Raw genomic sequence first — 20,459 nt, forward strand, 5'->3', positions numbered from 1 at the left:
AATAAGTTTTTACAGAGTCGTGTATATTCTGCACAAGATTCATTTTTTTCTCCTGCTGCAAATATTTTAATTTTTTCCAGCAAGGAAGGGGATAAATGGAAAAATATTTTCAGAACTCTTTATTTTATTCATATTATCTCCCCTCCCACAAAATCATTTAGTTTTTTTTTATCTTAGAGGGGAGAAAAATGGAAAAAATGCTCTCAGTTCTCTCAATTTTTACTTTTTCCCCCTCAACTACATATTTTTATTTAATTTTTACCCCCACCCCATTAGCAGGGTTAAATTTGCAGAATATACACCCCTGAGTTATTAAAAAAAAACAATCTTGTTTTTGTTTAAAATGAATGTGATTGTAAATATAGGTAATAACTGTGCCAATTAAATGTTGTTTTTTGAAAGAAAAGAAAAAAATAAAGTTTTTGTTGTTAATTTTAGTTTGAAAAAGATGTCATTATTATTTTATTAACACTGTTCACTAAAGCTTAAAAAAATGGTCTACAGCTGCAAATACTGCAGCTGTGTAGATTTTTTAAAGATTTATAAAGACAGCTGTTGATTAGAGATTCTTTCTACAGCGGCTGAAAGAGGCAGCTCTAATAAGGGTAGCTCATAGCTGTTTCTATATTTTTGACAAGTTAATAATTTTTTTAAAATTAATTCTTATAATTACATATTTGTTATTGTTTCAGATGAAATAAGTTTAGGAAAAATGGATAAAATGTCGTCTGAACGGTTAAAGGCCAATCCAAATTGGCTTTTTACCTTAAGTAAGTATAAAATGGTTGTCTGCAAAAGTAAAAATATATTGGGTTGACATTAAGATGTATAAGTTTTCCGGAATTTTAATGTTAGGGGGAGATTTGAAATCTGCACCAAATTTTAAGGATTTTTTTTTATGAAATTCGTTTTTTGTACAATTCTTTATCTAAGAGCGGAAATGCATTATAAGTTAATTAATTTTGACCAATAGGATAGGAGAATTTTAAACTACCTGCGCTCTAATTGGTTGAATGATGATCGCCATCCAATCAGAGCGCAGATTTTTTAAATCCACCAATCACAGATGCCAAAATTAATTAACTTAAATTGCATTTCCGCTTTTAGATAAAGAATTATAGAAAAAAAGAATTTTATAAAAAATCCTCAAAATTTGATGCAGATTTCAAATCTCCCCCTAACTTTAAAATTTCGGAAAACTTATATATCTTAGTTGTCATAGTATCTACTAATGAAAGAACTTCTACAATGCAATGGATATAGAATTCGTGGATAGTGTGAGAGATTCTCGCCTACACTAATAAAATGTTCCTTTCAGCTGGCTAATATTACTACACTGCACTGGAGGAAAATATTGACCAATAAATGAGGACTGTAGTAGCACCTAAATAGACGTAAAATTTCCCCTGTCATAATATCCACGTATTCTATATCCATTACTTCTACAGTAATGTCATTTGTAAAAAAAAATGCATTCAACACATTGAATCCGTCCGTCTGTCCAAAGTTAACATTATGGGGCCAAGGAATTTCAATTACTTTGTAAAATACTTGCGGATCGCTCCTAGCATCTAGGCGCTCTGTGTTAAAAGGGGCCAGAAATATGGCTCAAAACCATCATAAGACCTTAATCTAATAAGATAATTGCCTTAAACCATTGAAGGAGAACCCTATTGGTTATTGACACTTATTGAGATCTTAAGCTTATAACAAAAAAAATCTCCCTACTTCATGTTAGGTATGTGGAAAAATGGAAAAATGTAGGTTTTGCGTTTAGTTAAAATCAAAGTTACCCCCCCCCCCCCCAAATAAAAAAATACAAAATATATCTGACTTTATCAGAATTTTGTTTTGATCAATTCAGGTCGAACAGCCGACGTGACTGAGGGCCAGTTACAGACAATTACTGATAAAATGAACATGTTGGGAATCAGGTACGCGCCTGAGATGGGTTTTTGAAAGATGAATGCCGCGTTTCTTGATTGATTGATTAAACAGAGTAACTATTTATTTAATTATTTCGCTTTTGTTGGTACGGCCTTCAAAGAAAAACAAACAAATCATCTTCAATCCATTTTTGCTGCATATTAATTAATGCATCTTTTTAGAGCTGTATTAGACATTATACAAATGGCTAAAATAATATTTTTAAAATTTTGAATTCTTAAGTTATATACTCTGTTGAAATTCTATCGTCTTCCTTCTATCAATCAATGTCGAAAAAACGCGGCATTTATCTTGGAAAACCCCATCTCTGTTGTTTAAATAGAGCTATAACTATACCGCAGCATTATAGAGATGTTAGAAAGATAAAAATAATTTTAAAAAATCTACCTGACCCAAGTGACGGGGACCTTTTTTGTCTATTAGCAAATTGCTTTCTGCTCTTTAGTAGCTACTTTGCAGTGTTAATATTTCCGATGCCATTGGCTGATTTATAAAGACACAATGGAAAATTTAACTTGATTGGTTGATTCAAGCTAGCATAGTCCACACTTTTCAATAAATAATATTAATTTTCAGCCAATTTTTATTCGCCAATTAACAACAAATAAATCAAAATAGAAATTGCGTCTTGTTTTTATTTTAAAATAATAATTTAATTTCATTGTTGCTGATATGGGGATTTGATTCATTATTTATTACAAAATAATTTAATTAAACTTTATTTTTGCCTTTATTGACAAAATATATCTGTACTTCTAAAGATTAAGAACATAAATAAAAGTATGATGTAATAATGTGTTTTATTTTGTAGTGGCACAATGGTTTGAGTCTTAGCAATTAGGAGTGGATTTGAATTCCTATTCAAAAATTAATCTATAATTTCAAACATAAATTAATGTTTATCTCCAAACAAAAAACATCTTTAAAAAATTGCTTCAAATATTGGGCATTGATATTTGAACCATCCAATCAACAATTTCTTAAAGTGTTTAAGCCATTATATGAGAGAACAGGTTTGTAAAACATTGAGCATAATTTACAGCTCAATGTTCCCTCCCTACATACAAAAAATAGACAATTAAAAGATTTAGTTGGTTCGGTAAAAAATGATGTTTTATAACAGATTAATCCCATATATTACAAGAATATCAATGTAAAGCCATGCTTGGCAACTGATAAGAAACTAATCACATGATTTTTCATTTCAATATTCGCGGACATTACAATAATAAAGAATACAATAATTATCAACCTAATTAATTTATTCCTTTGTTTATTGTATGTTATGTTATGTTTAGAATACATCCCAACAAGCAGCAGTGGAGTGATAAAATCACCCACGTCGTGTATTTGTACAATGAGAAACCAGATTCTTCATTTACCCAACAGGTCAAAAAATTATTTACAAAACAATTGTTGTCCTAGATGGTCAATCTGTCCCATTTCTTTCTAAGGGCTAAAGCGGCATAAGGTTACAAACTAAAATCAAAAGTTTTATGAAGGCTATTTTATAGATATCTAGCTGATTAAAAAAAATAACAGTATTCCCATAACTAGACTAAATAATTTTTGTAAAAAGTATTAAAGTAAACTTATGTTAAGGGGGGGGGGGGGTACCCCCTCCCCCCCCCCATACACAAAACCACCAAAGGTGCATATTATTTCAGAATCACAAATTTCCTCTATTCCTTTTATATACTCTCATTATCATCATTACTTATTTATGTTTCTTTATGTGAAAATGAAAAAAATTTAACTTGATAATACGCAGAAGTTAATGTACACTTTTAAATTTAGGTGATGTGTGGTCTAGCTTCCGGTTGTTGGGTTCTCAAATCAAGTTTCATTTTCAGAAGTTTAAAGTAAGACATTTAGTTTATAATGCTTTGTGTTGGTCTGTTCCTAAGTAACATATTTTTTTGAGCCTTTTTGAAAGTTTTTCTTTCTTCCATCAATACAAAAAAAAATATTTTGATACTTTCTTGGCCGTTGGGACTAGTAAAACAGTGTTCTCAAAAAAAAAAGAGAGGAAGGTTTCTGGTAAATTCCTTAAAGGTGTGTGTTCTAAGGCTTAAAAATAGTAGTAGAACGATAATATTCTCTAAATATGTGTATTCCTTAGGTATTGAATAGAACAATAGAGAATTTTTTTTTTAAGTAAACCATACCTGAAAATTGTTTAAAAAACACGAAATTTTCATCAAACGCTTTGATTAGGTCAATGTGACAAAAATTTCTCTATTGTTCTATTCAAAAAGGAATACACATATTTAGAGATTATTATCGTTCTACTATTATTTTTGAGCCTTAGAACACACACCTTTACGGTATTTACCAGAAACCTTCCTCTCTCTTTGTCTGTCTGTAGGACACAATTTTGGTTTTACAGGGGTGCCTCCTTGGACCCATGATAATTAAAGTGGAAAATGTCTCGAGAAATCTTTACTCTAACTTTGGCCGTAAGAATACTTCTCTTGTTTGAACCTAACATTAAAATTTACTTAAATGTATACAGTTTGTGTTAATGATGAAAAAGGCAATTTAAAAAATGTTGGGTCATTTTGCCCCCAAAACCAATTTTGAATTTAAGTTGTAGTAATAATTTGCTGTTTCATTAATTTATAGGCGAAAGTGAAGGAACTGAAAAGATAACTCTATAGATTAATTTATCCTAAATTTTAGGAAAAATCAATGGGAGCCTGAACAAAAGCATATTGCTTTTAGTCAATGTTTACAATTTAGGTAAAATATATATTAATTAGGTGTTGTATGAACTGTTCCTGTTGACTAAAGTGTACTTGTATATTCATTAAGCTATATAAGTTGGAAAGAATTTTAATGTATAAATAGATTTGGAATCTGCATAAAATTTTAAGGATTTTTTATAAAATTCGTTTTTTTTTATAATTCTTTATTTAAAAGCGCAAATACAACTTGGTGGGTTGAAAACAATCTGCGCTCTGATTGGAGAAGCTTAAGTTTCGTACACCATTCAACCAATTAGAACTCAGGTAGGTTCCAATCCACCTATCCTATTGGTCAAAATTAATTAACTTAAATTGTATTTGCGCTTTTAAATAAAGAATAATATAAAAAACGATTTTTATAAAAAAAAAATCCTTAAAATTTTATGCAGATTTCAAATCTTTTATATACAATAAAATTCTGTTCAACTTATATGTATAGCTTAATATTCATTCATGATTTAAAAAAAAATTTTTTTGGTAATTTGGCTATTCTATGACCGATTGTCTTTTGGAGAATCCTTTTCTGTGGACATCATAAATATAAAAAAAAACTATTTGCTCATTTTACAGCTGTTATGCCAGGTGCCTAACTTAAATTTGATCATATTATAGATCAATTTTGAAAATCACATGTAGAACCATCTACCCCTGATCGTATTACTTTCTATAATTCACTCAGGGTAATTTAAAAAACAAATGATTTATTCGTCCTGAATTCAAGTTCTAAATCAAAATATTTTTAATTTTTAATATTAATTTTAAGTTTTTGTTAAAAGGAACTTTTTTAGGATCAGTAATATTTGACATAAAATCACTTCACATAAATTCATTTCACATAAAACATTTGACATAAAGTATCATTTGACATAAAGGTACATTTGACATAAAAACGTTTCACATAAACTCATTTGGCATAAAGGTACATTTGGCATAAAGATACATTTCATGTAAAGGTATACTTGACATAAAGGTACATTTGACTTAAAGGTACATTTGACATAAAGGTACATTTCACATAAAGGTACACTTGACATAAAGGTACATTTCACATAAAGGTACCCCGAGCATGGCAACCGGTAAACAGAATCTCAGTTCTGCACCACAAGCCTCGCACGACTGAAGTTCCCATGTCTATACAGTCATATTTATATGAAAATTTTTTAGAAGATTTTTGAATTTTTTTTGAAGATTTTCTTTTAATAATAAATAAAAATTTCTAAAATCTTTAAAAAAAATGGAAAATCTTAAAAAAAAAATTCAAAAATCTTCTAAAAATATTTTCATATAAATATGACTGTATAGACATGGGAACTTCAGTCGTGCGAGGCTTGTGGTGCAGAACTGAGATTCTGTTCACCGGTTGCCATGCTCGGGGAAAAAAATGACAACCTCGGGTAGACTTTGAAATGAAACGTTTTTATGTGTATTGTACCTTTATGGCAAATGTTTTTATGTCAAATGTACCTTTATGTGAAGTGATTTTATGTCAAATGTTTTATGTGAAATGAATTTATGTTAAATGATATTATGTCAAATATTACTGATCCACTTTTTTAAGGAGTTTGATAGAGGAACACGGAGAAGAAGGTGGGCACATTTCATTGATTGTACAATTTGGTTTTTAGTAGCGAAGCTACATTCGAAATGTCCGTCCGTCTGTTCGTCTGAGACAAAAAGGGGGAAACGTGATTTTCTCGGCTCCCATAAAAGATAGAATACTGAAACTTTTTGACAACATTCCCTTTATTAAGGAGAACAATTAACTATAAAACATTAATGGCGGTCGGACTGCTTTTTTGCAGGTTTTAGGCCATTTTTATATTTTCCACATTTTCCCCCATATCTTTGGTGTTTATGGTCCGATTTTAAAAATTTTTAGTCAAATATATCAAAATTTAAATTCCCATCGTTTGAAGAAAGCAACAATGATGATCAGACTGCCTTTTTGCAGGTTTTTGGCTATTTTTATGTATTTCACATTTTCCCCCATATCTTTGGTGTTTATGGTCCGATTTTCAAAAAATTTTCAGTTAAAGATATCAAAATTTAAATTCCCATCGCTTGAAGAAAACAACAAAGACGATCAGACTGCCTTTTTGCAGGTTTTTGGCTATTTTTTGTATTTCACATTTTCCCCCATATCTTTGGTGTTTATGGTCCGATGTTCAAAATTTTTTCAGTTATCGATATTAAAATTAAATTTCCTGACGTTTTAAGAAAAGAGACAATGGCGGTCAGACTGCCTATTAGCAGGTTTTTGGCCATTTTTATGTGTTTTTTTATATTTCCTCATATCTTTTGTATTTTAGGTCTGATTTAAAAACTTTTTTGCAATGACAGTATCAAAATATTTTTTCCCATTGTTATGCGCATCTAGTATGTAATTTACTTTAACTGTCGTCATCACACAAAATATTACAAGGTTTCGTGTTTATTTTCTCCAATAAATCTATTCTTGATTTTAATAAATACACTTTAAATCTACTTGTACGTAATTCCATCCATGATTTTTTTGTTCTTAGCTACTTATGGATGTTGTCATCCTTGTTTTGATGATAAATTTAAAAATATTGTATTAAAATCCTTATATCAATAAAAGTACCATGATCTGTATCTGTCCGTACCAAAGGATCTGTGTAACTGTAGAACCTATATAGTATATCGTTTCCTTTACAATGTAGCTTCTCCCAGGAAAGGTAACACCACCCTCCGAAGAGAAATATTCCTTAGAAAAAATGACTCCCCTCCCCCCAAAAAATACTTTTACTTTCTCTTTAAAACTTAAATTGAAAGAAGGTCAAGGTAACTCTAGATGCGTAGCTGTTAGTAAAATGGGTACCTAGGTTTTTTTTGGTTGTATTAAGTCACACATATTGTACAAAATAAAAAAAACAAGTTTTTTTTTAATCATACTAATCTTTAATTTTACTAGGAAAACCTTTCTATAATATGAAAGCTGTTTTTCTGACATCTTTACCAGACAAGAAAACAGCTTACCTGGAAATCATAAAGGTAAGTAATGTAAAGATTGACCAATGGGCATCTGCTCTTTAAAATACTTTTTTTGTCCCACTATCCAAATCCTCTAGATATGAAATGTGCTTCTGAATTATCTTGTAAAGACTCCCGCATCTATTATGCAACACCATAGTCCATGATTGTTCATCACAAATTATAAACTATTTCTGCCATTTGCAAGCTTACCATTGTTAGGATTTATAGGTATTGTCCTATAACTGTTCCCCTTCATTTTACTAAATATTTAAATCTAAATTTTTAGGCTGGAGGAGGAAAAACAATACCAAATATTTTAAACTTCAAAGAATTAAATTTAAGAGAGGTATGTTACTTTAATTAAGAAGAATATATTTTATATTTTATATTTCAATATTATATTTAAAAGCTTAAGTTTCATTTTAATATTTTGAAAAGTCACATGGTGATATTTAATCTAACGATAATTAACTTGTATAACCGTGATGATTATGAATGTTTGGTATTTGGACATTGGAACAAGGACGTCCAAGCTTAGTAGTGTCTCTAGATAGGGAGGCCTTATAAGAGGGGGAAAAATCTTTTTTTTTTTTTTTTGGGGGGGGGGGAGGTCAACATGGGGGGTTTTAAAGGATAGAAGGGGTGGGGAAATAGAATGTACTTTGTCACCTTGTGCTTGGGGAAAGAGGTAAACACCCCTTTTCTTCCCCCCTTCCCTTGGACGTCCTTGCTCTAGGACATCAAAATTTCATTTCCATATCCGCTGACAATTGTTTAAAAATTACCAGAGAAATATATTTTCCAGTATGGCTTTAAAAACCATACTGAAAAATTATTTAAAGCATTTTACTACAGACAATTTTTGATTTTTTCCCACGGAAATCTGTCTATAATACGATCTGATAAATTTCTTTTTATGTAGTGGCAAGAAGGTGAAATAAATCACGTGTTTGTTGATCCTTTTTACATCAGAGAAAAGAAAGAGTAAGTATTTGCACTTTTTTATGCGTAGCATCTCTTTAAGTGCTCTTTTTTTTTGTCATTCACTTTTTTATGCGTAGCATCTCTTTAAGTGCTCTTTTTTTTTGTCATTCACTTTTTTATGCGTAGCATCTCTTTAAGTGCTTTTTTTGTCATTTACTTTTTTATGCGTTGCATCTCTTTAAGTGCTCTTTTTTTTGTCATTCACTTTTTTATGCGTAGCATCTCTTTAAGTGCTCTTTTTTTTTTCATTCACTTTTTTATGCGTAGCATCTCTTTAAGTGCTCGTTTTTTTGTCATTCACTTTTTTATGCGTAGCATCTCTTTAAGTGCTCTTTTTTTTGTCATTCACTTTTTTATGCGTAGCATCTCTTTAAGTGCTTTTTTTTGTCATTTACTTTTTTATGCGTTGCATCTCTTTAAGTGCTCTTTTTTTGTCATTCACTTTTTTATGCGTAGCATCTCTTTAAGTGCTTTTTTTGTCATTCACTTTTTTATGCGTAGCATCTCTTTAAGTGCTCTGTTTTGTTAATCACTGACTTTGTCCGATAAATTTATGCGTAACTACCTTTTAACTAGGGTATTTCCAAAAGTATAACATAAATAAATAGGTATAACTTTCTGGTTGAAATGAAAATGAGATCGCTTAAAATGAACTCAAACATATCTTGATGCACTTTAGGCGTTTATACTGTAATTGACCAGATAGCATGTATTGAATTGTCTAGTAGGTTCTATAAAATTACACTGATACGCCTTCCACCCTCCTAGTTATTATTTTTTCTATCACTAACCCCTGCAGGGCACTAACCCTAAAAGGCGATTGCCTACAAAGCCCCCAACCTGCAGAGCTACCCAGTACCTAATGTAAACGGACCTAAATTAACAAAGAAACAAAAAACTACCCCTCAATCTATTAATTTTAAGGTTGTAAAGGGGGAGTTTTTTTTCTAAACACTTTGAGAGAAACCACCAGCTATCCTTATTATTTTTTGTGTTTCAGGCAAAGACACTTTTTATTCCAATTTATGGAGCGGGCACAGAAAAAGTTGGGCACAGTTCATTTCTTAAAATATTTGTTCATCAGAGAATATCTTAAATTAGGTAAATATTTTGGAAAAGTTCTACATCAATTCTATTCACAACTGCAAAAGATATTTATATCTGTAAATAAAAAATTTAAATGTATTTGTTAACATTAAATCTTTAACCGAGATTGCTAAATTTGGATAAGATATTCTATAAATCAAGTGTCGAATCTACTTTATAACTCTCTATATGTTAATCGCGAGTCCGTTCATAATGCATTGAAAAAACTAAAATTTAGTCAACGAGATGGTTGCATTAACCCCCCTCCCCCCCCCTTTACCTAAATATTAAATCACTTCAATCTATGTGAAATAGTTTTCTGTGTGTTTAGGTGGTGTAGTTTCAACAGAAAATTTTGTTATACGCCAAACTGATTATCAAGACTTAAACAGGTACATTCATCCTTATACTAAAGTAACAGGATGTCTGTGTGTTTGTACTGAAGGATCTCGCTAACCGCTGAACCGATCGGGTTCTCCTTAACAGGGTAGCTTCTCATAGGTCCCGGGAAGGTTTATAACTATTTTGGGGGAGGGTACCACCATCCTCCCAAGAGAAATCGCCCCTAGAAAAAAATTACCCCTCCCGAAAAAGAGACTTGAACGAAACATAAACCAATTATTTCTCTGATTAGATATTTTACATAAAAAAAAACATTCAAAGTGCCACTATATAGAGGCCTCTAGGGTGTAGCCGCTAGTATATTGTTAAAAGAGAAACCATTTTATAATTAGTAACGGATAGCTTTTATCGTTAGTTTAGACTTGTTAGTATTGTGTTGGGCTACCCAATACCTAAAATAATAACCTAACCTAACTTAGTGTATAATAAACTAAAAAATAACATCCCCCCCCCCCCCTTTATTTTAATATATTTTTAAAAATACGGAGGGGTTATAAGTGCTCAACAAGGTACAATGTCAAAAATTCCAAGGAATTTATTAAGAAAGCTCTTTTGTTTACTGTTTTAATTATTGGCTATCTATTTTTATAAATATTTATTTCAGTAAAAATTACATTGTATGTTCATACCTAAGTAACGCAGCAATAATAATAAAAAAGATTGTTAAAGTGTAATATGATTTTTGGTAGATATTTTAATCTAACCAGTTAAAATCTTCAAATAGCTTTTTTCGTTAATTTAGACATGTTTGAATTCAATCTGTTGATTCCTGTAGTAGTTAGATACGATCTAAAAAGTATAGCAACTCTATAATCATTACCAGAATGTCCGTACGTCCATTTTAAACATGTTGATTTTTCTACTTTTAAACAAAAAAAATTTAGTGATCTAATTATCCGATTGATCTGATTTTTGGTATACTGATTCCTGGGACAACAAAGAACAATATTATAAGCGAAGCAACTCTATAATCAAGTCATAAAAATGTAAGTAGGTCAATCAATATTATTATCCTGTATCAAGCAGTTTTCTTTTTGCTTTGACTATTATGCATTTATATTCTGATTATTCAGTTCTGACACTATACAAGTGTTAATGTCCGTTTCGCTTTCATAGATGTTGTCATCCTAGTTATCTTTATTAGAACTAAGAGTACATATGGAAATACAGCTATTTGTAACATACTTTGTTGGATGTATGGTAAATCCTTATAATAAAGTAACAGGATGTTTGTGTGTCTGTGTGTTCGTGTGTTTGTTTGTGTTTTGTTTGATCTCGCTAACCGCTGAACCGATCGGGTTCTCCTTAACAGGGTAGCTTCACATAGGCCTGGGGAAGGTTTATAATTATTTTCTTGGGGGGTGGGACACCTCCCACCCCCCTAAAAAAAATGAAAAATACCCCCCTCCCAATTTTTTTTTTAAACTAAAATTAAAAATAAGGGGGGGGGGCACTCTTCCCCCCCAAATTTATTTTTACCTAAAAAAATCTAAAATAAGAAATTTGGTTATCAAATTCGACTCCCCCCTCCTCAAGTGCCCCTAGAGGCCTCTAGGGGCGTAGCCGCTAGTTAGGTTATATAGAAGCTGTGCTATAATTAATTAATTTTTAGGAGAGAGAATAAGAGAGAACGTAGTTTGAGTACTAATGAAAGTGCATCTAAAAAGGTAATCTACTAGGGTTGGGCCGGATCTATCTGGCCAAGGTTCGATATCGAGCAAATTACTGGTAACCGGGTAGTTTCAATATCCAGTATCCAGCCAGATATTAAAAATGGCAGAATATCCGGCAAAACCGGATAAACAGCCCAACCCTATAATCTCAGGGAGTAAGGGAGGGGACAATGGGCAATTAATTCAATTTAAGAGTTTTCGCTGAAAAGCGATGAAAACCAGATTTATCCAGAAAATTTGACCAAAATTGTAAAGGGATGATGGTATAATTTAGAACAAAATTAGTTCTAAGAAAAAAATCATTTACTTGAAAATTAAATTACCAATACATCACAATGTAGTAAACATTCTGTAATTAATCACTAGAAAAATCTTGTTTAGAACTACGTCAACACATCTCATATATTTTTAACTGCCACCTAAATTCAAGGGGTTCTTAGATTGTACATGAAATGGCATTTTCTTTGGAAAAAATATTCGTTTAAACCAGCCATCTAATAACAAATTTTTCTGTCTGCTATATTCAAAACTAACTCAGCTAGTTAGCGGGGCATTGATGCGCTAGTACCCAAAGTCAGTCAGTCAGAAACTGCTGTATTCGTGCACATTCCCTTTAAGCCAGTACCCAAAGTCTGAGACTCTTAAAAAATGAATATTCGATCCATTGTCCCCTTCCTTACTCCCTGCTATAATCTACTATTAACTGCGAAAATATTTTTATCAATGATCAAAGCTAGTCTTCAAATTATTTGTGCGTTCAGTAAGAGTGGATAGAACAGGTTCTGTCATCCACAGGGTGTGAAAATTTAAGGAAAATTGATATAGCCCTAAATTGTCTTTTGTTGGTAAAAACACCATCCCTATTACATGAACGCTTACAGCAAATCTTTCATTAACTGTGCCAGTCAGTCCGCTATGGGGGAAATGTGACGTTCTCTGCTGCTATTCTTATAAAGTACGGGCATCTAGTCAATATATTGTTTTATTATGTTTATTATTTCGTGTTTTCCTTCAATTTTTGCATATTATCTCTCTTTTCTTTGTTATGATAACTAAACATCTGTTCTATTGCTCACTTTATCTTTTTGTCCATTCCCAGATTTTTTTCTGGATGTCAACTTATGTTTAAATAATCTATTTGTATAATCTAATTGTGATCATTTTAAGGCTAAAACAGCTGAGTTAGTGGACCTTGAAGATGATACTGAACAAGTCATTTTGTTGTCTGATGATGACCATGACACAACAGAGCATGTTGTACATGCTTATGATGATATTCCTGTCGTTGTTGATGATGACAACGCTGCTCAACAAAGTACTGATGATGATATAGAGGTTACATACTTACTTCCATACTAGGACATACTAACATTTTTAGGACTTGATTATAGAGATGCTTCACTTATAACATTGTACTTTGTTTTAGGAATCAGTATTCCAAAAATCAGATCAATTTAATAAGGGGGGAGGCGGATGTGCCACTTTTTGAAACCAAAACTAAAAGTCAAAGGAACTTAACTAAAAAAAGAGTTACAGGTCTGAGATTTTGCATGGCAGCTGCTTTATAGGGTTACAATATGGAACAGTGAAGAAACGGCGGTGCAACCGCTGAAAACCGCCGAGAAATTGCAAAAAAAATTCGGCGGGAAACGGCGGTTGCGCCGCCGTTTCTTCACAGTTCCATATTGTACCCCTATAAAGCAACTGCCATGCAAAATCTCAGACCTGTAACTCTTTTTTTAGTCGAGTTCCTTTGTTGTCTTTTAGTTTTGGTTTCAAAAAGTGGCACATCCGCCTCCCCCCTTTTATCACATAAAAATTAGTTCTTAAAAAAGTTAAAAATCAACATATTTGAAATGGACGTACGGACATTCTGGTAACGATTATAGGGTTACTACCTAATTACTATAGGAATCACCATGCAAAGTTTGAAATCGATAGGAAACTTCTAACATGCTTGAATTAGCGAAAAGAGCTAACTGTCCAGGACGGACGGACGGACCGACCATAATTTTAGAAAAGCTGTGTTTTTAAAAATATATTTATCTGTATTATAACTTTATAAGTTATTCAACTGTACTGGAAATATATTGTATTTTTAGTGTATAGAAGATTTACGGTTTGAAAAGAAGCCTGCAGTGTCGTGTCTGTATTATGAAACCAACAAATTACCAGAGAAACCTAGAGTTGTTCAGGTAAAATATTGCCAGTACGGCTTTTAAACCGATTTATATAACATAAATCTTACAGGAATAGGTACTATAAATAAAATAGAAAATTAAATTAATCATTTATTTTCATTTTACTATCCAAAGAAAGCTGTCCATAATACGATAGATAAATAACTATTATGATTTAAACAAATGGGTAAAAACATGAATAAATATAAGATCAATAATTCAGATAATCTGATTAGTGATGGGAATCCGGATCCGGAATCCGAATCCGGAATCCGGAATCCGTCCAATTTTTGGCCAATTTTGGAATCCGAATCCGGATCCGGAATCCGTTTTTTATAACGGATTCCGGATTCTAAATTGGTAGGCTAAAATTACCGTCTTTTTTCTTACAACTCCCTCTGTTTGAAGGCAAAGATAAAAAAAATTTTCTACATAACAAATTTTAATAATTACTAATGTGATGTGAATGTTTTAGTTATGCTGGAAGTCAACACTTTAAACAAATCAAGGCTTCAACCAAGTAACATAGTGATAAATTAACGAAAAAAGCTATCCCTCTGTGACGGACGGCCTTTTAAAATACTGCTAGAATCCGGAATCCGAATCCGGAATCCGCCAAAAATAAGAATCCGGAATCCGCAAGAATCCGTCACTTTTTTTGACGGATTCCTTCAGAATCCGGAATCCGAATCCGGCCCAAAAATTCGACGGATTCCCATCCCTAAATCTGATAAACATAAACGAAATGGTAACGCTTTTAGAACAAAAATAAACACGACTCATTGTTTTTGGACAAAAATTAAAGACACATATTACATAAAAATAGATTACAATACAAGATGCTTACTGGGACGAACTTATATTTTAGAACTTGATATTAGATATACATACTTTGCTATTTTGTGCATTATCATCATATCATATAACTAGCGGCTACGCCCCTAGAGGCCTCTAGTGGCATTTAAATGTTTTTTTTTTATTATTTGAAATATCTAATTTGAGAAATGATTTGTCTATGTTGCGATCAGCTGTTAAATTCATGCCTCTACGCAGCGCCACTACGCTAGCGACACTATGCGGCGGGAATATTTCAATTTTTTTTAGATTTTATTGTGATTTCTCTTGGGAGGGTACCCTCCCCCAAAATAGTGAAAAACCTTCCCGGGGCTTATGAGAAGCTACCCTGTTAAGGAGAACCCGATCGGTTCAGCGGTTAGCGAGATTTTTCAGTACAAACAGACAGTCAGACATCCTGTTACTTTTTTATAAGGATTTCCATTTCAAATTACCTGTATTTAATTTTCTTACAGATTTTATCTATCATCTGTGTTATTTAGAATTATGCTGAAGTATGTAGGCAACAAAAAGAAGAAGCAAATAGAAAATCTGAGGTATAATCCTATTATATAAAGTAAAAGGATGTCTGTCTGTTTGTGTGTTTGTGTGTTTGTGTGTTTGTTTGTACCACCACCCTCCCAAGAGAAATCACAAAAAATGAAAATTTCTCGATTTAACAAAGAGAGTTCAACGAAACATATCTTCTAAAATAATAAATTAGGTTATCTAATTCGACTCTCCCCCCCTCAATTGCCCCTAGAGGCCTCTAGGGGCGTAGCCGCTAGTTCTATTATATAAAGTAACAGGATGTTTTTCTGTCTGTCTGTAACCTCATAGCTGAACTGAGGTGAATTTCCTTGACTATGAAGCTTCTCATATGTTTATATCTTTAAAGGGTGTAACTGTAGGTTCTGGTAAACATAAAAGTGTCAAATTTACATATTTGTTGTTTTTTAGTAGCGAAGCTACTCTATAATTCACTTTGTTTGTCCGTCCGTCCGTCAGTCCGTAACGCCGTGGGGGAAACGTGACTTTCTCGGCTCATATTAAAGATAGACAGCTGAAAAGTGAAACTCTTATGACATATACTCATCTAATCTATACATTGTTTTGTCCGTCTGTCTGTTAATTGAGGTGCTAGATCGATTCCTAGATTATTCGTTTATGTAATTTTCTTGATTCCTGTTCAAGATAAATAGATAAATTTCTCTTTGGAGGGTGGTGGTACCCTCCCCTTAAATAGTTATAAACCTTACAGATATCTATTTATAATTTTTTAGCTTCGCTACTTATGGCTGTTGTCATCCTTGTTAAATTCATATTTGAGCAAAGCTACTCTGAAAGATTTTTTTGTTAATTTTACTTATGTAATTAAATTGTCTAATGAATTTATGACCATTCATGTTTAATTTAGGGAACCCAGGAAGAACCAGATGACAAATTAAACCAAATAGCTTCAAAGCTAGAGGCAGTTCTAAGGGATTCAGTTGCATCGCTACCACCTATCTCTGAGGATAATTCAGTTCCTACTCTAACACCTGCCTTAGAAGAGAATGCTTTTGAAGGTTAGTATAATATTAGAATGTGTTTGTGGATGTAGCCATGTTTTCCTAGTGTTAGCACCTGGGTAGTCAAGTCATGAATATACGTGGATATTATAACTGTGTAAAACATTGTTGTCAATTTTGGTTGCTAACATGGACATCATTTATTAGTCAGTTCGTTCATCCAGTTGGAGGGGATGGGATGGGATAAAGGTGGAGTAGGCGTTATTTTAGCCAGCTACAAGTTTAACTTTATTAGAGTACATGATATTTGATCAAAGTAATAATAAATGCATTCATGGAGTAAATCATAAAGTGTACTCAAGTTTTGTTTTTTCATTGTACATACAAAATGTACAAACATGAATAATTTTTCCTACTGCTGCTATGTCAGTTGCGCAAAATTTGTTGTTGGAGAATGCAGGCTGGCCACAAACATACTATTTCCACTATTTCCACTATTTTTGCATACTATGCAAACTATTCCAAAAAAATATGCTATTTCCACTATTGTCCAAAATTGCATACTATTTCCACTATTTCTTTGGATTTCAGATAAATCTTCAATTTTTAGGTAACTAAAACAAACTGATTTTTTTGATCATGAAAAGAAAGCCAAGTAGCAGGTTTCATCGCATTTTCACAGTATCTTTTCTTCTATTTCTAGTCCCTGCGGGGGGCTCTAACCCTGCGGGGCAATCATTAACACTTACCTAACCTAAATGCCTATCTATGCTACTGTGAAAATGCGGCAAACTCGCTACTTAGTTTTCAATTTTTTTTTAGAAATGTTTCAAGAAGAAAGTAGTCTTTCAGTTCAGATTGTTGTACCTTTATTGAAAGTTATTGGTATTTCTACATTCAATGTAAAGATTTCTCCTTTTAAATTTTAATATCATTGAGGAGTACTTTTATTATTAAATGATCCTACAGGTTACTGAGGTTTATGATTAACTCCTAACAAACTAATATAAATATAATGTGTTTCTCTATGTCATTAGAAAGATCCTCTCATTTTGTTGTAAAATATTTATTATTTGAACTTTTATTATTATTATTTATTAAACCATTTAGGAGGGGATATTTACCCCCCCCCCAAAAAAAAAAAATAAAAAATCTCTAATAAAAAAAATTTTTGGCGCGCTACGCGCGCATTTTTAATACTATATATTTAACAAAATTTAAATTACCCTCCCAAAAATTTTACCCCGGGGGTAAATTTTGGGAGGGGTAAACTAAATTTACCCCTGCCAACAGATTTCAGAGGGGGTAATTACCCCCCCATGCAAATTTTACCCCGGGGTAAAAATTTTGGGGGGGGGTAAAAAAAAATTTGCGGCGCGCTTCGCGCGCCATTTTACCCCCCCCAAAAACGAATTACCCCCCCCTTAAAAAATTTTTAACCCCCCCAAAATAAAAAGCTTGGACGCCCCTGTCAGAAACTTAACCTTTATTTATTATTATATTTGAACTTTCAATTTTTTTATATAATATTTCTTTTTAAAATCACGATATGAATTATGACACTGTGCACAACAAAATTATTTTACTAGTCCAAAATTTTTAATAGTCAATAAACAACTTATTTTTTTACTAATTCTTAGCTCATTTTTTAAAATTTTTTTTCAGAATAGAATGTTGGTGTTTGTTACTATGTTTTTCAATCTAATAAGACAAGAAAGTAATGATTTCCTGATAGCTAACCAACATTTTAAGGCCCTATAGTGTTTTAAATGCTTGCTATTTCATACTATTTTGTTTAAAATGCATACTATTTCATACTATTTTTTAAAAATTTACATACTATTGCATACTATTTTTTAAAATTTTACATACTATTGCATACTATTTACTTTTTTTTTGCATACTATTTTATACTATTTTGAAAAAAAGTCTGTGGCCACCCTGAGAATGGGAAATTCCTCAATACAGACGCAACTCATAAGTATTACCATACAACATAGTTATGACTTCCAGACAATGTTAGTTGGTCGTTTATAGTATAGTAACTTTTATCAATTAGTTTTAAAAGACAGTTATTTTTTACTTTTAAATGTTTCAGGCTATACTCTATAACTAGATTTATCTCTTTTTCTGTCCATAACTTTACCTAGGTTGTTACATATAAATAACATTAACTTTCTTGTTTGTTGGCATATTTAAAATTTTGTTTGTTTCATTTGTTATGACTTCATAATAATTCATTGTTATTGTTTAAGAATGACTTTTATTTAAGGTGAAACAGCTGCAACAAGACCCCCGATACGTCTAGTCAATCTGGATAGGCTAAGAGCTCCTTCTACTTCACAGGATGACCATTCACCTTGTATACCTCCACCTGAGAGCTCTGCTCCAGAAGAAAGAGAAAAATCAAGCTCTCCTGAAGTAACCCCTAGAAATTCTTTTAGTAAAGAAAGAGGTATTATTTTGCTTATTGTGAGCTATTACTTAAAGTAGTAAGGTTTTTTTGTTTACTGAAGCTGAAGATTGTGTTTTTCAGCTATTTTTCTGCCCTTTCATTACATTTTTGATACAGAGCCCATACATAGATGATGGGGGCGCAATTGCTAGTACTAAATTAGTAAACTATGAATTTATTTTGTGTCCAGAAGGATTTAGGTATACGATTGTAGATTTTTTTGCTAATTTGCTCCTAATTTAGAGTTAGAAAAAAAATCCTTTCCAGCTATATATGAAAAATAAGGAAGACAACTTCTAAAGAAGCGAAGCTCTAAAATCAGATGGCAAAATTAATGAACATACTTTAAATTTTTAAGACTTTATTATAGAGATGCTTCTCTTATAATATTGTACCTTGTTGTCCAAACATTTGTTCCCCAAAACTCGGATAAATAGGATAATTACCTATACAATACCTACAAAAAAATTGTGTCAAAAGGTAAAAATCAGCATGTTTTAAATGGATATATGTATTTTCATGTAACGACTGTAGAAATTTTTTTCCCGGAAAAAATGTTTTCAGTTTTCTTAATTTTTACATTTTTCCCCCTCCAACCACTTATTTTTTATCCCCCCCCCCCCACAGTGGAATTTTTGGTCATTTTTTAAATTTCCTTAATTTTGAGTTAAATGTCCCAGGGGCTAGTATTACCATTCAAAAGTTGCCATGCAACAGATTTTTTTATATACTACAAAATTAGGCAAAAATACAGCTGTTTTGCTGAACGTGGTCAAAGAAATATTTTTAAAAAGTTAATTTTTTCATTAAAATCATCATACATTGCTTTTCCTACTTTTTCCTAGAATAAATTGGTGTAAAAATCTGATTAAATGATATGTAACAATATTTCATTGATATATACAGATGTTTCTACTTTAAAATGCAAAGAAAAACAAGAAAAGTTGTCATAAATCTGTAATTTAAAATCCAAGAACACCTAATATTGCATCTTAAAATAACATGTATTTTTTACGTTTAAAGGTTTTTCTCACTTGGGGCTACGAGGTGCCAAAAGTTATTTAGGCCCTGATTAAATTCAAGTATTCATAATTCAAGATTAGTTCATAACTCTTGGCACCTCGTAGCCCCAAATGAGAAATCCAGCTTAGAAAATAGATACTGTGAAGTTGTATTAATATAAATTAAATACCATTATGAAGTCAAACTACTAAAAATTGATATAATTTAATAAGACACATATTTAATCTTTAAAGGTTACCTTTCCGTTTTTAATAGCAAAGCTATTCTGTAAATGATACGTCCGTCTGTCGGTACATCTGTCCGTTAGAAACATTATTAGGGAAAACGTGAATTTCTCGGCTGCTATTTAAAAGACTTTATTACCATACTAAGAAGCATCCAGATTATAATTTACTAATTCCTTAGTCTATCGGTAATGGTCTGACAACCAGTTGATTTATATTTGAACAAGGATGACAAAATTCATAAAAGCAAAGCTCTGAAACGGGGTGACAGACAAACAGCGTGAATATGTAAAATATATATAAATAAGTCTTGTCAAAATTTTGCCTAAATTTGTTGCAAAAGTTCTTAAATATAAAATACTGTTTAAGGGTAAACGGACATTGTTAGGAATTGATTAT

General features: G+C 31.8%; 1 protein-coding gene across 1 annotated transcript in view; it reads left to right on the plus strand.

Moving 5' to 3' along the window:
- The first annotated feature begins 696 nt into the window (after window positions 1-696).
- The window catches only part of LOC145324710 (uncharacterized), a 40,557-nt gene continuing 20,794 nt past the window's right edge, over window positions 697-20,459 (plus strand). Inside the window, exons 1-17 of the mRNA XM_080167307.1 lie at window positions 697-770; window positions 1,865-1,934; window positions 3,246-3,336; window positions 3,745-3,809; window positions 4,630-4,689; window positions 6,253-6,281; window positions 7,627-7,706; window positions 7,975-8,034; window positions 8,611-8,672; window positions 9,673-9,773; window positions 10,090-10,150; window positions 11,773-11,827; window positions 13,001-13,168; window positions 13,936-14,028; window positions 15,351-15,404; window positions 16,265-16,415; window positions 18,631-18,813. Coding sequence (XP_080023433.1) covers window positions 713-770; window positions 1,865-1,934; window positions 3,246-3,336; window positions 3,745-3,809; window positions 4,630-4,689; window positions 6,253-6,281; window positions 7,627-7,706; window positions 7,975-8,034; window positions 8,611-8,672; window positions 9,673-9,773; window positions 10,090-10,150; window positions 11,773-11,827; window positions 13,001-13,168; window positions 13,936-14,028; window positions 15,351-15,404; window positions 16,265-16,415; window positions 18,631-18,813 — 1,441 coding nt within the window. The 5' untranslated portion in view covers window positions 697-712. The remainder of the gene's footprint in view (window positions 771-1,864; window positions 1,935-3,245; window positions 3,337-3,744; window positions 3,810-4,629; window positions 4,690-6,252; window positions 6,282-7,626; window positions 7,707-7,974; window positions 8,035-8,610; window positions 8,673-9,672; window positions 9,774-10,089; window positions 10,151-11,772; window positions 11,828-13,000; window positions 13,169-13,935; window positions 14,029-15,350; window positions 15,405-16,264; window positions 16,416-18,630; window positions 18,814-20,459) is intronic.

Source organism: Acartia tonsa, chromosome 7 (assembly GCF_053477335.1).
Source record: "Acartia tonsa isolate MP-2025a chromosome 7, ASM5347733v1, whole genome shotgun sequence".
NCBI classification, from domain to species: domain Eukaryota; kingdom Metazoa; phylum Arthropoda; class Copepoda; order Calanoida; family Acartiidae; genus Acartia; species Acartia tonsa.